Below are 20,601 nucleotides of genomic sequence, written 5' to 3' on the forward strand. Positions count from 1 at the left end.
TTCTTTGGAGCCTTCTGTGTATCAATTCAACGTAAGCTACTCACATTTATAGTGGGTCGGGTTCCCAGCTCCATACCCGCATTTTGCTTTTGCAGTGAGCTTTTATTTTTCTTGGTAAAAATAAAAATTTCATAAAGAAATGCCAGGAAAAATATTGAATACGAAATTAAATCACATTTATTAACTATACAGTGTTACATGTAGAAAATTAATACTATTAATTATACTGTGCAGTTTAAAAAGTAAAATAAGTAATCAAAAAGGGTGAACACAAAAATGGAATAGTATTTTTATTATTTGAGTTAAATATATTTTTTAAATTTAAATTTACTCAAAATTAAAATTTATCTTTATTTTTAATTCATTATGCCTTGATTTTCAAATTTCTTATAAATAAATATTATCTTTTTAATTTAATTATATAAAAAAATTTCTTGTTAAATAATGTTTTTAATATTTGAATTGAAATGCGTTAAAAGGTCAAAATTAACTAAAAATATATTTAATATGTTAAAAAATTAATATAATTAAATTAAAATGATTATATTATTTATTTTGAAAATTTTGGACTAAAATATACTAAAATTTAAGATAAAAGTAAGTGTCAAATTAAAAATATAAAAACTAAAAAGTATATTTAACCTTTATTATTTTTAAATATGATAAAAAAATTGATACTTGAACTTATATAAAATTAAAGAAACTAAGTATAATTCTCTTCTTTAAAAGATAAAATTAATAATATATATATATATATATATATATATATATATATATATATATATATATATATATTATCACATGGTTCGCTCTTATGTAGAAAAATACACATCTCTCCAATAGTTAATCACGCATCTCTCTCGTTATTTAAATAAGGGTTAAATATGTGTTTCAAGTTTTAGTGAATTTTGAAATTAGTTTTTCTTCGAAACTTTATACCAATTTAGTATTTCCTCCTTAAAAATACGTGAATTTAATTATTCTTACCAAATTTTATTAAGTTTATTTAACATTTTAAACGTATTTTATGATAATAATTGAATTAACATTAAAGCGAAAAATGTGTCAAACGATGTAAACAATTCAAATACTATCATAAAATGCACTTAAAATGTCAGATAAACTCAACAAAAGTTGGTTAAAATAACTAAATTCACATATTTTTAAAAATAAATGATTAAATTGGTAAAAAAAATTGAAAAAAGACTGATTCCATATTTCATTAAAACTTGAGGGACAACAACATATTTAATCCTTTAAGTAAAATTACAATTGCCATTAAAAACTCATAATCAAAACATTTAGCCAATGCTATTAATATAATATTAATTATTTATTGAATGTAATTTGTTTATCAAATTCAATAATTTAATGTTAATAAATGAATATGATTGTAACAAATATAAAACCATTTTAGTTAATATATTAAGTAACATTTAATTTTCATTGAATGTAATAATTTAATTCTAATAAATAAATATAATTGTAATAAATTTTCAAAATTTTAAATAAGTCTTCTTATTTTAAGAAATTGTTACAAATTTATATAAATATAAATTACATAAACATTAAACTTTTTTTTATTTTTCACAAAAATATTTTGAAATAGAGAAACCCAAATGTGTCCTATTATCTCTCTCTCTTTAAATATATATATATATATATATATATATATATATATATATATATATATATATATATATATATATATATATTCCTCGTCAATAACTTAATTAATTAATTCTATTATTAATTTTTTTTTCGTATTCTTTTGAAAGTATTTTAGGACATAGTAATTATAAAAAAGGTCAAACAAAGTTTGTATATGTTAAATTAATTATATAGTGTGGATAGCACCATTGTTTTTACATAATTTTCTTTTATATATTTGTTATATTTAAATTTATTGAAATGAAATTATTTAAAAAATAATAATAATTTTAGTTCAACTTATACTTTATTATGTTGTTTCTTTTTATAAATGTATTTATAATAATATTTTACAATGTTATTTTTTTATATTATACTTTAAAATAAAAATTCTATTTTAGTATATGTGTTTAAAATTATTATGGATGAAACAAAAAAAAGTCACATTCCAAATATTTGTGAGTAAAAATTTTCGATGTTGGTAAGGTTAGTATTTTTAACAAAGGCGACGGACACATTACGCTCATTAATAAGATGAGTATGGTATAATCATGTCCATATCTTCAACTCTACCATCTATGATTTTTTATATAAATATTTTTTTAGAATTAAATTAGTAAATTAATATTATTGAAAAAGGTAAAAGCAATTACAATATTAAGAAAATTGTAATGCATTGAAATTGTAAAATTATATTTTTATTGCAAATAATTTGTAAATGTTTGACATGATTACATTGTTTATGTTCTATCATCTAATAAGTTTTACATTATTTATATTAGTTAATATTCTCGTTTCAACAAAATAATTATAGGAAGATGTTACAACATTGTCATATTGTTTAGAATTTAATTTTTTTAATTTCCATAATCTAAATAATCTACCAAATGAGTGACGAAAGATTAAAAATGTTTTTATAATACAATTACAACAAATGATACGAAATAAATCAGCATGTGGCTTAGAGTTTTCACTTGTGAATAGACCCGACCCGGGTAGGAAAAAAATGAATCGGATACGACCCAGAAATGACGGCAGGTACATAAAGTGCGCAAGAAAAGTGAAATCCACGTGGATGCAATCAGCCAATGAGAGAAGGATAACCTTATCGTGTGCCACAAAGCGGTGTTCAAAACGGTGATGTGGTTACTGACGTGGCACTCTCCCATTGACTCTACCATGTGATACACTTATTTCACGGGATCGCGGGATTGGTTTGATGGTGAGAGCGTGGGCCCTACCGGGTTGCCAATTATAGAGTTTTTGCACTTTTTTACCCCTAAATGGGCTGCATGGGGCCCAGTGGGCCTTTGTCGGTTTGCATAATACCCTACACAGTGGAAAAGTGGAACAAATGAATAGGAATTGAGAAAAATGGGACACACACGTTCATTCCAACACAATTTGACACGTACGCAATTTGCACCTTCTGTGGATCTCATCGCACTGGATCACTATTTCACTTGTCTTGACGCAGATCCACGGACACTTGTCACTGCTATTTACCGAAACTGGATTGGTAGGTCAAATTAAATCATAAACATTTGGGTACTTTAAGGTTTTTGCAATTAATTAATGGACCTAATTCTCTATATGATAGTGGGAAACGTTTTTGACTCAGATCTCATTACCCATTATTTAATGGGAAAAAGGTGTTAGTGTTGAGAATTAAGAGTCGAGGTTGGTTAGATTGGTAAACATGATTAGATTAATTAAATGTGGAAAGTGATGAATGATTAGTTGGTAGGAGTGAGAATGTTAGTTATTTGATAGGGTATTCAAGGGTTCAGAGACTCTCTTAGTTCGGTAAATTAATATTTTTAATCTTTTATTTGGATTTTTTTTTTCTCGTGCTTAAAATCTTTATATTGTTTGTATTGAAGAAGGGATGAGTCGTACCAAAAGTAGTGTTGATAGGAATAAATAAACGGTGTGGGGATATGTTTGGTAGGTCAGCATGGATATAAGATATTTTCTTATCTTCTTTCTAAATTGGTTGGTATTTTAGCACCGTTAAATTAAATGGTTGGAACATGTAGATGAGATTGGTATCACCTCCTTATTGGATATGTGTTCCACTTCTATTAATCATAAAACAAGTCATTGATATGGTTTGACTTCGTTAGTAACATAAATTAGGTTATCTTTAAGGTGACTAAGTAATAATGTTATTTGAACTTAAAATAGAATTAAAATTTGTAGTAATATTTTATTGGTCATGTTTAAATTATATTTTTCTTTTTCTTGAATACAATGTAATATATTTGTTAATTTAAAATAACAAAATTAAACGATCTTTATGCAGGTTGACCCAGACTCGCGAACCAGATGTTATATTAAGTGAGTCAAAAAAGTTAGTTCATATTTTTCATATGGGACAAATGAGCTTGACATATTTTTTGGAAACAAATGTGGAACAGACAAAAATGGGATGATCCAACTCGTATTGTCACCCTTAATTTTCAAATTTTAAACTAAAATATAAAATAAATTAAATATGTCTTTATTTATAATTAACATTTTAAATTTTCTCATTAATATTATATATCACTTACAAATCATCAACAAAATATAAACTATTATTAAAATATTTTATTTTAGAAGTAAAGAGTTTTAAATATATGATTTTAATGTAATTTAGTTTAAAGACTAAACCCTTTTAACACCATTAGATTTGTTATTTATGCCTAATATTTCTATTTTAAGGAATAAAGGTGCACATGACAATGTTATCTCTCTGTAAAGGCTACATGAATAAGTCAATTGAATGGAAAATTGAAGGTTATTCCTAACAAGCCGACAAAGGAAGACAACAAGTAATCTTTAATTATGAAGATTGGGTCTAGGTACACTTGAGGAAAGAAAGCTTTTCTGAACAGAGAAAATCCAAGCTCCAGCCTAAAGAAGATGAACCGTTTCAAGTGTCAGTAAAAATGAATAACAATGGCTACAAGACCGATCTGCCAAGTAAGTATAATGTGAGTAATACTTTTACCTTGTATTTGAATGAGAGATTTCAACAATTTCAAGAAATTGAAATACATAAAAATTGAATTACTTGTATTAAATTCCTTCAATTTCTTAAACAGTTTGTTTGGACGAAGTAATTGAAATATTTTAGATTTCAGTTTTCTTGTTTGGATGAAGTAATTTAATTTATATTTTACGACAAACTTAACTCTACATTTGAGTCTAAATTAACTTAACACGACTTTTAATTTGGTACATCTTGTCTTGACTTTTGGTTAAAGTTAACTCGAGATCTCAACTGGTTCGATCTGGGTCGATTCAAAAAAAATTCAACCTTGGCATATTTGAACCGATTCGGCCTGAGTTGGCTCGACTCAACCTTCAACTAGGGTAGATTGATTTAAACCTTATGTTTAGGCCAACTCGACTCGACCTTTGATCTAGACCGAACTAAATCGATCTTCACTCAGGGTCGATTCGACTTGACCCACGACACGGGTCGACTAGGCTCAACCTTTGGTCGGACCGACTCAGTTTAGAGTTATCTTGTCTCGACCTTCAGCTTGAGCCAACTCGGCTTGACCTTCGGTCCAAGCCGTCTTGGTTGTCCCTTGGCATGGCTCAACCTGCGTCTCGGTCCAACCCGACCCGACTCAATTAGAGATGGCAAATAAACCCGTGCCCGTGGGTATCACCCGAACCCGTCCCCGTTTTGACGGGGAATCCCCGTTTTGACTGGGTATGGGTATGGGTATGGGTAATACCCGAAATTTTCAACTGGGGATGGGGATGGGGATGGGGATATATATATACCCGCCCAAATACCCGTCCCCGCTTAAATTACTAAACTATTTATAATTTATTAAATAATCTAAAAAATATATATAAATAAATAATATATTTACACATAAAATATAATATAATATAATATAATATAATATAATATAGTATATATACATATAAATAAAATATACTTTTATATATATATATATATATATATATATATATATATATTTACACATATACATGTAATATAATATAATATAATATAATATACATATAATATATATACATAATAATATAATATAATATATATAATATATACGTATAAAACAAATTAATCATTTAACTAGTGAGATCTTTTATAAACAAATTTATAACATTACAAATTTATAAAAATTTAAAAGAAATATATATATATATATATATATATATATATATATATAAAAGCATAAAATATCTACGCATATACATATAATATATATACATAATAATATAATATATATTATTATATAATATAATATAATATATACTTAAAATAAATATATATCTATAAATATATATATATATATATATATATATATAAAAACATAAGATATCCACACATATAATATATATACATAGTAATAATAATATAATATATAATATAATATAATATATATAAATAATTATATATATATATATATAAACATAAGATATCCACACATATAATATATATATATACATAGTAATATAATATATAATATAATATAATATAATATAATATATATATATATATATATATATAACATATTTCTCATTCTCTTTGTTTTTTTTATATAACATATTGGCAATTGCTTCAGTTTTAGATCCAAGGTACAAGATGGACATGTTAGAATATTATTTTTATAAATTGTATGGTAATGATTTTGATCTGAAACTTAGTAGGATTCGTCAAATGTGCTATGATTTGGTTTTGGAATATCAATCAAAAAAGAATGAAACTTCTTCTTATAGAGCTACATCATTGGAGTTGGGAAAGGATGTTGATAATGATGCGAATGAATTTTTAGAGTTTATGGCAAAAAAGAAAAAATCTAGAACTACAGTTATGAAAACAGAGTTGGATTATTACTTGGAAGAAGATAATTTGCCGGTTACACAAGAATTTGATATCCTATCATGGTGGAAAACAAATGGGTTAAAGTTTCCAACCCTTCAAGCAATTGCAAGGGATGTTTTAGCTATTCCAATAACAACTGTAGCTTCTGAATATGCTTTTAGTACTGGTGGTCAGATATTAACTTCTCACCGTAGTCGACTTCATCATATTACTATAGAGGCTTTGATGTGTACAAGAAGTTGGATATGGAACTCAAACCATCTAGGTAAGTTACTCAAATTTATTAATATTTTTTGTTAGTATTTTTTGTGAATTCTCATCTAATATTCTACATTTGGTGTTTGTAGGTGTTAAAAAATTAAAAGGAAAAGATGTTCTCATGAGTGAAAATGAATCTGATGAAGAAGGTACATTATATTCTAGTAATTAAAATTTTCAATTTCAATTATTATATCATATCTAATTTTTCATTTTTTTTCTATGTGTAGGTGGATCGAATGCAAATGAAACCACTGATCATTTGTAAAATTAATAAATATTTTGGTTATTATAAAATTTTAGTAATGTGTAATTTTTTAGCTTTTATATAATTATTTGAATTTTATTTAGTTGTTATTTGATACTTTAATTTGAGATTTATACTATTATAATATTTTTCTTAATATTTGACATCATGAAAATCAAAAAGAGTATGTTATTTTAATATTGAATATTTTGATAGTATCATGATTCCGTTGGTGTGATTTTTAAATTTTTTTTTATAAAAAATATTTAATTGATATATGGAACAATAAAAAAATGGGTATGGGTATGGGTATAAGAAAATACCCGTTACCCGGTGGGGATGGGTCAAAAGTTGTATACCCGTTGGGTTTGGGGATGGGGATGAATTTTTATTATGGGAATGGGGATGGGATCATGATACCCGTACCCGCCCCGTTGCCATCCCTAGACTCAATCTTTAACCCAAATTGACTTGTCTCGACCTTCTGCCTGACCTTACTCGGCTTTTTGGACTTGTGAACTTTTTACGTCTTAACCAATGAACAATTTCACAACTTAGAGAATTTTAGTTTCCTTCTTTTTTTAGTGGATTTCAAATTTTACTATTTTAGTTATTTGAAATACCTTCTTAAAAAAATTTAATTTCAATTTTTTTTTTAAATTTTTTCATCCAAACATGTCATTTTTCTTGAAATTTTCTTGAAAGAAATTCAAATTCTTCAAATAAATGAATTGCGCTCTTAAATTGTCTCATTCAAACACATCATTAAGAAAATTCATTTATTTCCTTTTAGTGCAAATAATGAAGCTTTGGAATTACCTACAAATATTTCTTAAGAGGAAGGGAATGATGTGAATATCAAAGTCCATGACATTGGTGAGGAGAATAAGACCAAGAGTTAATTCAATAATTAGGTGGATTCATGATGACATTAAAGCTTTAAAAGGTCAAAAGATATTACAACATGTAGGGTGAGCAATGGTCAAGTTGGGTCGGATTCAGGTCCAACAAGGCCAATCCGATTGTAATATTTTGAAATCCATATTCGACCGTTTATGTCTCCGGGTAAGGCGGGTTCGGATTATTTCGGATTCGGATAAATGTGAATGGATGCGAGTTTATTCAAGAAATATGAGATGAACAGATTTCAATAGGGTTTCTTCCAACTTCTCCATCATCTTTGCTCCTCACCGTCATTGTGCAAACTGTTACTGCGTCGTCACCTACAAGATCTGACACCTGCAACACATATCAGAGTAGATTAGTCACAGATCGGAGTAGATCTGTCGCCTACAACACATATCAGAGCAGATCTCGCCTACAGCACAAATCAGAGCAGATCTAAAAGACACAATTGATGATGTCATATCAGAGTAGATCTGTTGCCTACAACATATATCAAACCAGATCTGTTACTTACAACATAGATCGGAGCTACTCTGTTCACACTTACACAGTTATTCACCGTACAAAATCCATGAGACGTGGAACCAAACTTGAAGACGCGATCTCCACATAACATAGCAGTTTCCATTAAAGATGGGGAACTGCCCTTAAGATAAGGGTTTGGTGTGTGCAGAAACGAGAAGAAGCGGATACAATAGCACTCAGATGATAAACAACATATAAAATGATATGGAGGCAGCTACTTCGTGCAGATGACAGAGTACGGACGAGATTGTATTAGAAGACCAAAGAGAACGAAAAATATATGAAAACAGCTAACGTTTTCGAATGTTTCTTATCTTTCACCTTTAAAATTCATTCCTAATTTTTTATAATAATTTAATAATATCTACGGGTCGGATCGGGTATTTACAAATTTTGTTTTTCAACACTCGTACCCAATCAATTTAATCCATTAAACCCGTTTCATTTTATTTGGCTTTACCCGAACCGTACAGAACCGAGCCATGTTTTATTTTCTTAACGCGGATTGGACAAGTGCGGTCGGGTACGCATTTTTTCTCAGACCTGATAACATGACTATTTTTTGTGACTCAATTTTTGAAGACCCTACATTTTGGAGGGACCCGGTTGATCACAAATATAACTTATAGAAGTATCGAAATAAAAATATTAATATTATATTTAGAGTTGTATTTTAACTCATGAAAAATTAGAATGTATAAACTTATTACTAAATTTTCTTGGAATGCTAAGATTATAATTCTTTTTTATTTCCATACTTCTACCAAAACAAATGAAGTTATAACTTTTTTCTATATTCTGTGATCGTACAAAAAATTCTCCAAGGTAATTCTTAAACTTATCATACCTTATCGTGACACCTTCATTTTCTTCATATTGTTTTTATTTTCAATTCCTTATACTGTATTCTTAATTAATTTCAATTCATACACATTTGTGCAAATTCTATTTTGAATCTTATCTATTTTTTAAAACTTTTTTTTTAATTATTTGTAATAAAATTATAAAGATTATTTACATTTATTTTTATAAAAAAAATAATAATAATCTTATTACTTTTTATCATTGGTATAAACACATCCTTGGGCTAATTTACGAAACAGGGTTCATTTTTTCTTTAAATTATGGATATGGATTTGATTTAAAAGTAATTACAGAGAGGATTAAGTCGTATATACATGCACGACTTTTTCAAGAAGCCATCAAAAGTAAGGATGAAAAAGCGAATAATTCCGATCCATTTTTGCTCGTTCCATGTTTTGGCTTGTAGAGTGCGGACCAAGTTGGCCGACCCTACAATTTAATATCATGTTTACTTTTTTTACCCGTCTCTTCCTACGGGTTGGCTCGGGGCCTACGGGCTGACCTACATATTTAATGAGTAAAATAAAAACTTTTTTATTTTCCATAACAATTGATATTCATTTTTTATTAAAATAATTCTAATTAGTTTACCTAATCAAAGACAAGAAACAATAGCAACGAAGATTATAGGTAGAGTATAATATCAACGTGTCACCTTACAAGACATATACCTAGAAATGTATAAAAAAATATTTCATATTCAAGAAGTAAAATTATTATCTTATATACAATGATTATACATAAAAATGATAATAATAATAATAATAATAATAATAATAACAACAACAACAACGACAACAACAACAACAACAATAATAATAATAATAATAATAAAAAGAACTTATAGAAACATCATGATGAATGATGTAAGAACTAAAAAATGAAAATATTTAATTTTGTAAGTGGGTTAGCGAGTCTGCCCCACTCCGCCTTTAGTCTATACGGGCTATGGACCTATACAAACCAACGAGTTCAACATCCTAATCTATATCCACATTTTTTTTATGCGAGTCTGGAAGTCGGTCCGCTGGCCTGTCTCAAATTTCCATCCTTAATAAACACTGCACGACTTCATTAAAATATAGATTAATGTGAGTTTTAATTTAATTTAACAAGTTTGACGGATATATTAGAATATTAAACACAAATTTAAAAGTCGAACATTTTTCTCACAATTTATTCAATATAAACTCGTCAACATACGATTTAATATTTACTATAATTAATTTAAAATGAGAGGTCATTTCGAAAGGAAATTGAACCCGTAGTAAATTTGCCCACATCCTCGTACCTTTTTCTGCATAAAGATAAAAATAAGGCTTAAATACATTTTTGTCCTCATTTTCGTAGTGTTTGTTGTGAATGGTCCTCATTTTGACAGAATGTTTAAAATAGTCCTCATTTTTACCGAATATTTAAAATGGTCCTCATTTTCGCAATTCGTGTTTTATTTGGCCCTTTTCTGTAACGCCGTTTAAATCATTAACGGAGCATTATACATGTGGCACAGTTTGTATTAGGGTGTGTTACGTGTACCGTACATGTGTGGTAATTAGATATTGGAGGATAAATAAGTGAGCTAGGGTTTTGGTGGTAAGGAATATTTGGACAGTTGGTGAGTTTTGGCAGTTGGTGAGTTTTGGCAATCTTGTTCATCCATTCCTAATTGGTGTTGCTGCAATCCCATTATACAGGTATGTTACGGTCTCAATCTTCTTCCTTTACCTCTGGTTGTAATCGTTGGAGGCAACCGTGTTGTATCACTTCGTGCACTGTTGGTGGTTTAACGAGAAATGGATTAACCCCGATTTGTAGCTGTAAAGAGATGACAGCTTTGAGGATGACAAGAACTCCAAATAATATTGGTAGAAAATTTTGGGTACAATCTGTTTTTATTTTTGTGTTAATAATAAATTGGTTTTAATTTTTGGTTTATTGATTAACAGAATGGTGGGTCCAATAATGTGGGCTGCAACTTTTTCAAATGGTGGTGTTGATGAAAAGGATGTCATCATCATGACACAAAGGAGACATATTAATGATTTGGAGAAGTCATTGAAGGTTGCTGAGAAAAGGGTGCAATTAGTAATAAGGTTGTTCACTTGTGTTGCTACTGTATTATTCGTACCGTTATTGTGTGTAATCTTTTAAAGTCCAATCTGTTTTGTAGTATTGTTAAATGAAGAGATGAATTAGTTTGATTATGTTGATATTAGTCCCAACATGTTCAAAATGACATCTTAATCTGAGTATTGAAGTAAGTGGTATTGATCTAAGCTTGGGAAAAATTAAATTGATCTAATTCTGAAAGAAGTTAAATTCATAACATTAATTCATCCTCATCAAAATGCACTACATCCATGTTTGGCAAAAGTGAAATTGAACGAAGTTTGAGGAAAGTCAAAATGTAGTACATCAATCATGAATTCTACATCAGAAATTCCAACAAATGACTAAGACGTTTGTAATTGATATCATGGCCTCCTCCTAATCTGTAATTTCATCCTAATGATTAACTGAAAAATTGAAATGAAGAGCGCAATTGCAATCCAATGATGAAATGACAAGTATTAGCTATTTCCTTTGCAAATCCGAGCTCAAGAAAGACGAAGATGAAGAAATTTCCCTAATTGCAAAATTTCTCCTAAATTAAAAAATTAACGTTAATTAGGCATATGTACAGTACACTTAACACACCCTAATACAAACATGTACAATGCTCCGTTAATTATTTAAACGGCGTTACATGACCAAATAAAACACGAATTGTAAAAATGATGAACATTTAAAACATTCGATAAAAATGAGGACCATTTTAAACATTCTGTCAAAATGGGACCATCCGCAACAAACACTACAAAAATGAAGAAACAAAAAAATATTTAAGCCTAAAAATAATTCTCAAAATCATAATTCACTAACTTTTCAAACAAATATTTAAACTTTATGATATTATTGTATATATTTATCTTCTAATAGATTTTTTTTTTATATTCAAGAAAAAAGATTGAAAAATCCAAGTCATCTTCATCTTCGTTCAATTCAACTTGTTTTTGAAAACTTTATTCAAGCATCCATAATTATTCATTCATAAATTAAAAAAAACATTTGTTTCTAGTGATGAAGAGGAGCTCAGAAAAAAAAAGAAAAAGAAAAAAAACGCAAGATAAAACTAAAAGAACCAGGTTAAGTTTCCTGGGTTCTGAAGGAACTAGGTTAAGGTGATCAGCAGAAGATGGAGCAGGAACAACAAAACCTTGAAAGCTTCTTAACATGGGCAGCACAACTTGGAATATCAGACTCATCAACACCCACCAACCAACCTCAACACTCTCCTTCCTCATGTTTGGGTTCTTCTTTATGTGTCGCTCATTTTCCTCACTCTGGCGGGTACTCAAAGATCCTTCTTACATACCCTAATTATCGTACATGTGCGTCGTAGTTAATCTAACCCTTGCATTGGATTTATCGCACCAATGACTTTTTGTTACATGGTGATTATTGCCCTCTTATTCTTGACGTGTATTTTCTTTGGTAATTAATCCGATTCTATAATAATAATGTAAAGGTTGATGCTTTTGACTTGTTTCTGGTAACAAAATTTACCCATTTTTGTGTATTGTTTGGAGAATGCTGCAGGAGAGGTTTGGGTGCTGTGAGAGACCTTAGGAGAGGGGAAATCGTTCTCAGAGTTCCAAAATCTGCTTTAATGACAAGAGAGAATGTTATGGAAGATGAAAAGCTCTGTTTTGCTGTCAATAGACACTCTTGTCTATCCTCAACTCAGGTTTCTTTCTTAGCAGTGTATGTGTTACTGAGTGTAATAGTTCTGTTGCTTGTTTTGTTTATGTTGTTCCTGTAATTTAATTTGTAACAATGTGCTAAAACCATAAGTCTTTATCATCTTGTTTTGGTTATTGGACGAAGCTAAATAGTTTTTGTTAAATTTATTAGGGCATTGTTGAACTTGGCTCTGAACACCTATTTGGATATGGCTTCATCATCATTCTTGTTGTATTCTTGCTTGTAATTGAATCTCACATACTGCTACACTTGTCTATAATGCAGATATTGATCGTTTGCTTGTTGTATGAAATGGGTAAAGGGAAGACTTCAAGGTGGCATCCTTACCTAATGCATTTGCCACACACTTATGACATACTAGCCATGTTTGGTGAATTTGAGAAGCGTGCTCTGCAAGTTCAGTTTCTGTTTGACATTTTAGTTTATCTTGTTAGGTTAGATTATAGCATCTTGGCTTATGATATTTATCAGCTTATCATCAATACTTTATGTAAGAATTAACTTATGATTTGTTTATTAGGTGGATGAAGCGGTGTGGGTCACCGAAAAAGCTATACTAAAGGCCAAATCAGAGTGGAAAGAATCTCATGCTTTGATGGAAGATCTCATGTTTAGGCCCCAGTTTTTAACATTTAAGGCTTGGGTTTGGGCTGCTGCAACGGTTAGTCAGTTAGAAACCAGGCCTTTGAGAGGGGAGATATATGCTTGCTAAAAGTAGTTTATTTATAATATTCAATTTGGTTTTCCAACACTTGCATGGACTGGAAACATCTTTAGTTTTGGATGTTTATCAACAAACTCTTCCTTGCCTTATCATGTACTTACATCCATGCTATTGTGACAGACTTATTTTCACTAATCTGTTTTAAGTTGTGCTACTTAATTATTTCACTGATAAGAAAAACCAACTAACTGTATTGAATGTTGGTTACTTTTTTTTGGTTGATGCAATAGTTTCTGCCTTCATGTAAATCATCACTCACTCTATAATTTGGTTACATTTGAACTACGTAAACTGTAGATATCTTCTCGAACATTGCATATACCATGGGATGAAGCTGGGTGCTTATGCCCTGTGGGTGACTTGTTTAATTATGATGCACCTGGAGAGGAGTCTGACATTGAGGATTTAGAACATTTGCTATCAAACTCTTCCATTCACGATACAAACTTATTAAATGGAGGCAAGAATATAATGGTAGATGCAGAACAGCTTGATTCTCATTCCCAAAGATTAACTGATGGTGGGTTTGAGGAAGATGTTAATGCATATTGCTTCTATGCCAGGGCACATTACAAGAAAGGCGATCAGGTATTTAACTATTTCTGGAAATTTTAGTTACTAATTTGAATTAAAATATTAGTTTAAGTTTCTAAATGTGAGAAAACGTGAATTAAAATTTCATTTGATTGATTGCATTGTAGGCTTTTGGGTCCATTTTCTTTGTCCTGTTTGAATTATTTGTCCTTGACTTGAATATAGTTTGTAGTCATAGATGTTATGTTTGTATCTATTTGATTAGGATACTGCTTTGAATCAATGATGCTTGGTGGTACCATTTCTGGGGAAGAAATTTAGTGGAGGCTGCCTTATTTCAACGTTAGGCCGGCCATAACTCGTGGCACAAACTTACCATTGCACTTAAAAATTACTCGTGAATAAAGGATCACTTGTTGGAACACGATATAAGTCCTTTTCTTTCACAAAGTATGACCCTACCAATTGAGTCAACCCTTATTGGAGACATTTAGTGGTATCAAGCTGCACTTCAACTCAACTCTCTATACATGTTAGATGTTTAAGCCTTCACCACACAATCTAAGTCTAGAAACCCTTATCAGTTATAACTGTGATTGGATTTCTAAGAAATTGCTATTGTCTTATGTTTAAGTTAACTGAATAAAAAAATTGGGATTGGACAAACTGTACCCAAGATTTGTACACATCCTTTAGAACCAGCTTTTAAAATGATGAGAACAAAATTACCCGGCTGTGTGGCTTTAAGCTCAGGCAAACTACCGGTGGATGTTCTTATTAGTAGTATTGTGCAATGCATGAGGCCCTTCTCAAGATAGGATTATATTTAGGATATGGAGCAGTAAACGTAGCTTCTGTTTGGTTACATATCCAATTCAGAGTGTGAATGTTACTGATTGCTTTTCTCAATAAATATAAATGTAATTTATCATAAATCTTAACTGGAACTAAAATTCTATAAACAAAGTTAGTTAGTTATCTCCCGTAAATTATTCAATTTTGCAGGGACTGATATTTTCTAATCCTACTTCCATTTGAATATTTTCCAGAGGTCACTAGTACCATGTCTGTCTTCAGTCTCTACATTCCGTTGTTTAGTAAATAGGGAATTACTAATTACTTTATCCTCACCAGGTTCTATTATGCTATGGAACTTACACAAACTTGGAGCTTCTTGAACACTATGGCTTTCTCCTACAAGAAAATCCAAATGACAAAGTTTTTATCCCTTTGGAACCAACTATATATCTTTCCACTTCATGGTCTATGGAATCACTCTATATCCATCATAATGGGAAGCCTTCATTTGCACTACTTGCTGCATTGCGGTTGTGGGCAACCCCTCAAAACAAGAGGAAGTCTGTAGGACATCTTGTGTATTCTGGTTCCCAAGTGTCAGCAGACAATGAAATTTTCATCACGAAATGGCTGTCCAAAACTTGTGCCACTGTGTTAAAGAATCTGCCGACATCTATTGATGAAGACACCTTGCTCTTGAATGCAATGCACAGTAGCCAAGATTTTTTCACTTTCATGGAGATCACAAAATCTATGTCTTCCAGGGATGAGATCTATACCTTCTTAGAAGCACATGATATGAAAGATGCACATAGTTTCACTGACGAAATATTATCTAGAAAAGCAAGAAGGTCCATGGATAGGTGGAAATTAGCTGTCCAATGGAGGCTGAAGTATAAGAAAGTCCTCTTTGATTCTATCTCTTATTGTACTGAAATACTTGATTCTTTCATAAAATAATGATGTTTTAGTTTACTTATAGCTAAAGTTTTTTATTGTTTATCCTTCTTCAAATAATAGTTTTTTATTGATCGAAAGAAGAAAGATAAATGACATTATTTTACCGAAAATAGGAAAGTTAACCTTATGCAACAACAATAATTTGAAGTTTTTACAAATATATGCTATCATGACATAGATGATTTTAGAAAGAAAAATGATACTTTGACTACTAAAATTTGACAATCTTTTTTTACAATATGAGATGTTATTTTTAAGTAGTTTTGGAATATTGAGAATGAGAAAAATGAAAAAATGAAAAAACATCTAAAAAACGACATCTTATATTATAAAAGAAAGTCGTCAAAAAATTATTTTTCTTTTAAAAGATGTTGGCAAGCAATATTTTTTTATTAGTTTTTTGTTCTCACATTCAATTTCTAATACGTCACAGAATTATTATGTATGATGCACTAGAAATTATTATGTAACTACGATGTTTTTAATCACTTTTTGTTGTCAAAATCTGGATTTGATTGAACATGGGTTAAACCTGAAAGTTTAGCAGTATAAGAAATCCAACATATGTGCTGGATGAGCATAATTATAAATTTCATTCAACAAATAACTTATGTGCAAGATAATCTTTTATAAATGAGTCAAATATTGTTCCAAGGTTTAGTGATTTAACTTTACTTGAACCGGTTTCGATAAATAATGGGTAATTCTACCTTTCAAATATAATCTCATAAATTTATAATAAAACCCCAAAAAATATTTTAGAGATACAAAAGTCTAAATGAAATATAATTATGTTAATTAATAAATTACAACAACAAGAACAAATTTTCATAAAAAAAATGACAAAAAGTAAAAGTTGATATAAATAACTAAATATGCTTTACACAAGAATAATTGGTAAAATAATTTATATCGTTTTGTAAATATTAATAAATATAAATATTAATAAATAATTTATATCCTCTGCTTCTTCCTTCCGGCCATTTAAAAGTTAAATAAGTATAAATTATTACTGTTCTTTTTATAATTTTTATTTAAAAGTTAAATAAGTATAAATTATTACTGTTCTTTTTATAATTTTTATTTTTAAGTACTAAATAAACATTAATTATTATTTTTATCTTTATTTTTATTCTTTAACTTTGTACATACATTTAATTTCTTATCTTTTTTATTGATACAATTGTTTTTACTATAATTGTAAACATCTCTATTTTGTTAGTACAAATTAATGAATTCATTCTTTTATTAAATTTTTAAAATTTTCAATAAATTTATGAATCCATGGAAATTCTTTTTTAAAATTTTCATTTAGGTTTAGAGTTTATGAAAACTAAGAATTCTTTCATTAAAATTTTCAAACTTTCAATAAATTTCAAAAAATTTAATGTTTATGAATTATCAAATCATTCATTTAAAATACACCAAATTTATTGAACAATTCTTTTATTAAATTTTAAAACTTTTCAACGAGTTTATAAATCCATGGAACAATTTTTTTTAAAAATTTTTAATTAAATTGTAAAATTTAAAATTTATGAATTCTTTCGTTAAAATTTTTAATAAATATTAAATTTTAAAAATTTTGAACAAGTTTATGAATCCATGGAACAATTTTTTTTTAATTTTTAATTAAATTATAAAGTTTAAAATTTATGAATTCTTTCGTTAAAATTTTTAATAAATTTGAAAGTTTAGGATTTATGAATTATCAATTCATTCATTCATTTACACCGAATTCATTCATTCTTTTAAATTTTAAAATGCACAATGACATACCAGTAATAGACCATGTATGACTTCATCAATTAGAAAGATTGAAATCTTAACATCTATCATGAAAAAAAAAAATAAAAATACTCACCCTCGTATCCCTTAAAAGTATTAAAATTTTCAAACAAACAAAGCTACTTCATATGTTAAAAAATAGAAAGAAAAAAATCAACGAAAAAAAAGAAGGCAAAATATAAAAATAAAAAACAATACTCAAAGATAAAACTTCTAAAAACATAATAAAAACTTTAAAGAAGTATCTGAAAATTTCCCAAAAGAAACTAAGTGTTTAAAAATATTAATCAAATACTTGTGCAGACAGAAAATCCATCAACGAAGGCATGTATAGAGAGATGGATCAGATTTATTTGGCTTGGTTTCTCAAACGAGAAAAATCGCACAGTTTGTTCAGCGTCGATCACCTGGGGAAAAAATCATCACTTCCATCTCCAAAACAACGTGCACATTGAAATGTTAACACCCATACACCCTAAAGTTGAAATAAACCCTAATGGCATATAAATTCAAGATTAAAATTCACGCAAAATAGAAAAAAAAATACTAAAGCAAACAGAAAAAAGAAAAAAAAAAACTAAAGCATAACCTAATTTCAGCGAAAGATTTTAATGCGAATAGAATTTGGCGGTTGGGGTAGCACGAAGGAGATGCAGTTTTTACGTAAATAGGAGGAACCCTAACTTGAGGTTGGATGAAGCTATTACTTCTTAGTAGTCATTTATAAAGACCAAGGAAACAGGCTAATTCTGTTAGGCCCACGATGCCAATTGGGCCTTAGTCTGATTTTTAGAGTTAGCCTAAGGTCAAATTTACAGCTTTACCTTTTCAAATTAAAGTAATGGATTTTGAAGGATTTGGATTGTTATTTTTTGCGTGGTTGCCTTATATTTTTATATTTTTATAAAATTATAATTGTTTTTAATAACATTTTATTTAACATATAATATTTTTTTAACATAATATTATAATTATACTATTAAAAATATATTATCATTCATATCTTTAATTTAAGTTTTATATTTATTTCATTGTACTAGCGCTTAGGGATGGCAACGGGGCGAGGCGGGTACGGGTATCATGATCCCATCCCCATCCCCATAATAAAAATTCATCCCCATCCCCATCCCCAAACCCAACGGGTATACAACTTTTGACCCATCCCCATCCCCACCGGGTAACGGGTATTTTCTTATACCCATACTCATACCCATTTTTTTATTGTTCCATATATCAATTAAATATTTTTTATAAAAAAAATTTAAAAATCACACCAACGGAATCATGATACTATCAAAATATTCAATATTAAAATAACATACTCTTTTTGATTTTCATGATGTCAAATATTAAGAAAAATATTATAATAGTATAAATCTCAAATTAAAGTATCAAATAACAACTAAATAAAATTCAAATAATTAAATGGAGATTGACTGTCATTATTGGAACTTTGAAAGGGAGTTGGTTGTTGTGAACACTGTGGTGGACTTGGTACCTGCAAATCTTGATCTCCTGTGCTCATTTTCTCTAGAAACTAACATACGTAACAAAAAAAAATCAAACAAAGTAAAAAGGTTAATTTCTTTTTTAACAAAATATAAAAGGAAAACCAATAATCAAGTTTAAAAATATTTCAAATATTTTTTATACTATTAAAAATTTATATTATACCACTTAAACGAAATAACACAAATAACAAAATTAAATTAATAATAATTCAAATTTAAACATAGATTCTTCATCTTTTGATCTTGAATTAAATTAAGGATTTATGCAATTGAGCACTTAAAATTGAGAATTAAACATTATCATGAAACAAAAAATAAATAATAAATAAAATTATCATAAAGGAGTAAAGATAATTAAATGTGTGACCCAAATGTGAGAATATCCATTTGAACATAACATAACGAAAAAAAAAAATGTATAATTAAGATTATGATAAAAGGAAAAGTACCTTGAAGATCTACTTAAACCTTAAAGAACAAGCCAAACAATTAAAAGAGAGTAAAAAAGTGTATAACCAAAGTAACAAAAAGAAGAGCTACAAAATAAGAGTCAAACATTTTCATAAAAATAAATAAATAAATAAAGATAATCAAATGTGTAACCTAAAAATTATTTCATAGAATGAAATTGAGGAACACCTATTTGAACATAACCATGTATAGAGAGTAAAAATTATATAATAAGAAAAAGAAAAATTACCTTCAAAATTAAATCTTCAAAAACAAACCAGACAATTGAGAGAGTAAACAAAGTGTATAACAAAAAACAAAGAGAATGAGAAATATGTTATATATATATATATATATATATATATATATATATATATATATTATATTATATATTATATTACTATGTATATATATATTATATGTGTGGATATCTTATGTTTATATATATATATATATAATTATTTATATATATTATATTATATTATATATTATATTATTATTACTATGTATATATATTATATGTGTGGATATCTTATGTTTATATATATATATATATTTTATAGATATATATTTATTTTAAGTATATATTATATTATATTATATAATAATATAAATATAATAATATATATTATATTATTATGTATATATATTATATGTATATGCGTAGATATTTTATGCTTTTATATATATATATATATATATATATATATATATATATATTTCTTTTAAA

General features: G+C 28.2%; 1 protein-coding gene, 1 long non-coding RNA gene and 1 other non-coding gene across 5 annotated transcripts; 1 reads left to right on the plus strand and 2 right to left on the minus strand.

Annotated features, from left to right (window-relative positions):
- Positions 1 to 7,905: 7,905 nt before the first annotated feature.
- LOC146884442 (uncharacterized) lies at positions 7,906 to 9,037 on the minus strand. Its single transcript, XR_014984115.1, has 2 exons — positions 8,461 to 9,037; positions 7,906 to 8,246 (listed from the first exon to the last, which is right to left on the minus strand). It is a non-coding gene; the product is annotated as an uncharacterized LOC146884442 (long non-coding RNA).
- Positions 9,038 to 12,428: 3,391 nt separating this feature from the next.
- Positions 12,429 to 16,143, plus strand: SDG40 (SET domain group 40). 3 transcript variants are annotated; one of them, XM_028083234.2, is made up of 6 exons: positions 12,429 to 12,692; positions 12,942 to 13,089; positions 13,371 to 13,502; positions 13,627 to 13,767; positions 14,128 to 14,418; positions 15,499 to 16,143. In XM_028083234.2, exons 1-6 carry the CDS (start codon positions 12,538 to 12,540, stop codon positions 16,120 to 16,122), a joined length of 1,491 nt encoding a protein of 496 aa, XP_027939035.1. In that variant the 5' UTR covers positions 12,429 to 12,537; the 3' UTR covers positions 16,123 to 16,143. The 3 variants fall into 3 exon arrangements, with proteins under 3 accessions (XP_027939035.1, XP_027939036.1, XP_085521500.1); XM_028083235.2 differs by having other exon boundaries at positions 12,549 to 12,796; XM_085665374.1 differs by having other exon boundaries at positions 12,549 to 12,733.
- A 2,105-nt stretch (positions 16,144 to 18,248) lies between these two features.
- On the minus strand, positions 18,249 to 18,342 carry LOC114195728 (small nucleolar RNA Z103). The gene has a single exon (XR_003606561.1). It is a non-coding gene; the product is annotated as a small nucleolar RNA Z103 (small nucleolar RNA).
- Between the last annotated feature and the right edge of the window lie 2,259 nt (positions 18,343 to 20,601).

Source organism: Vigna unguiculata, chromosome 8 (assembly GCF_037176805.1).
Source record: "Vigna unguiculata cultivar grain cowpea cultivar isolate G323 ecotype 2 chromosome 8, ASM3717680v1, whole genome shotgun sequence".
NCBI lineage: Eukaryota > Viridiplantae > Streptophyta > Magnoliopsida > Fabales > Fabaceae > Vigna > Vigna unguiculata.

Bases quoted from the DNA above. Each gene is read 5' to 3' on its own strand.
- SDG40 (XM_028083234.2), top strand. From the start codon at position 12,538: ATGGAGCAGGAACAACAAAACCTTGAAAGCTTCTTAACATGGGCAGCA. The intron at 13,503-13,626 runs GTTCAGTTTCTG...TTTGTTTATTAG, and splicing joins TTGAGAAGCGTGCTCTGCAA to GTGGATGAAGCGGTGTGGGT. The intron at 14,419-15,498 runs GTATTTAACTAT...TATCCTCACCAG, and splicing joins ATTACAAGAAAGGCGATCAG to GTTCTATTATGCTATGGAAC.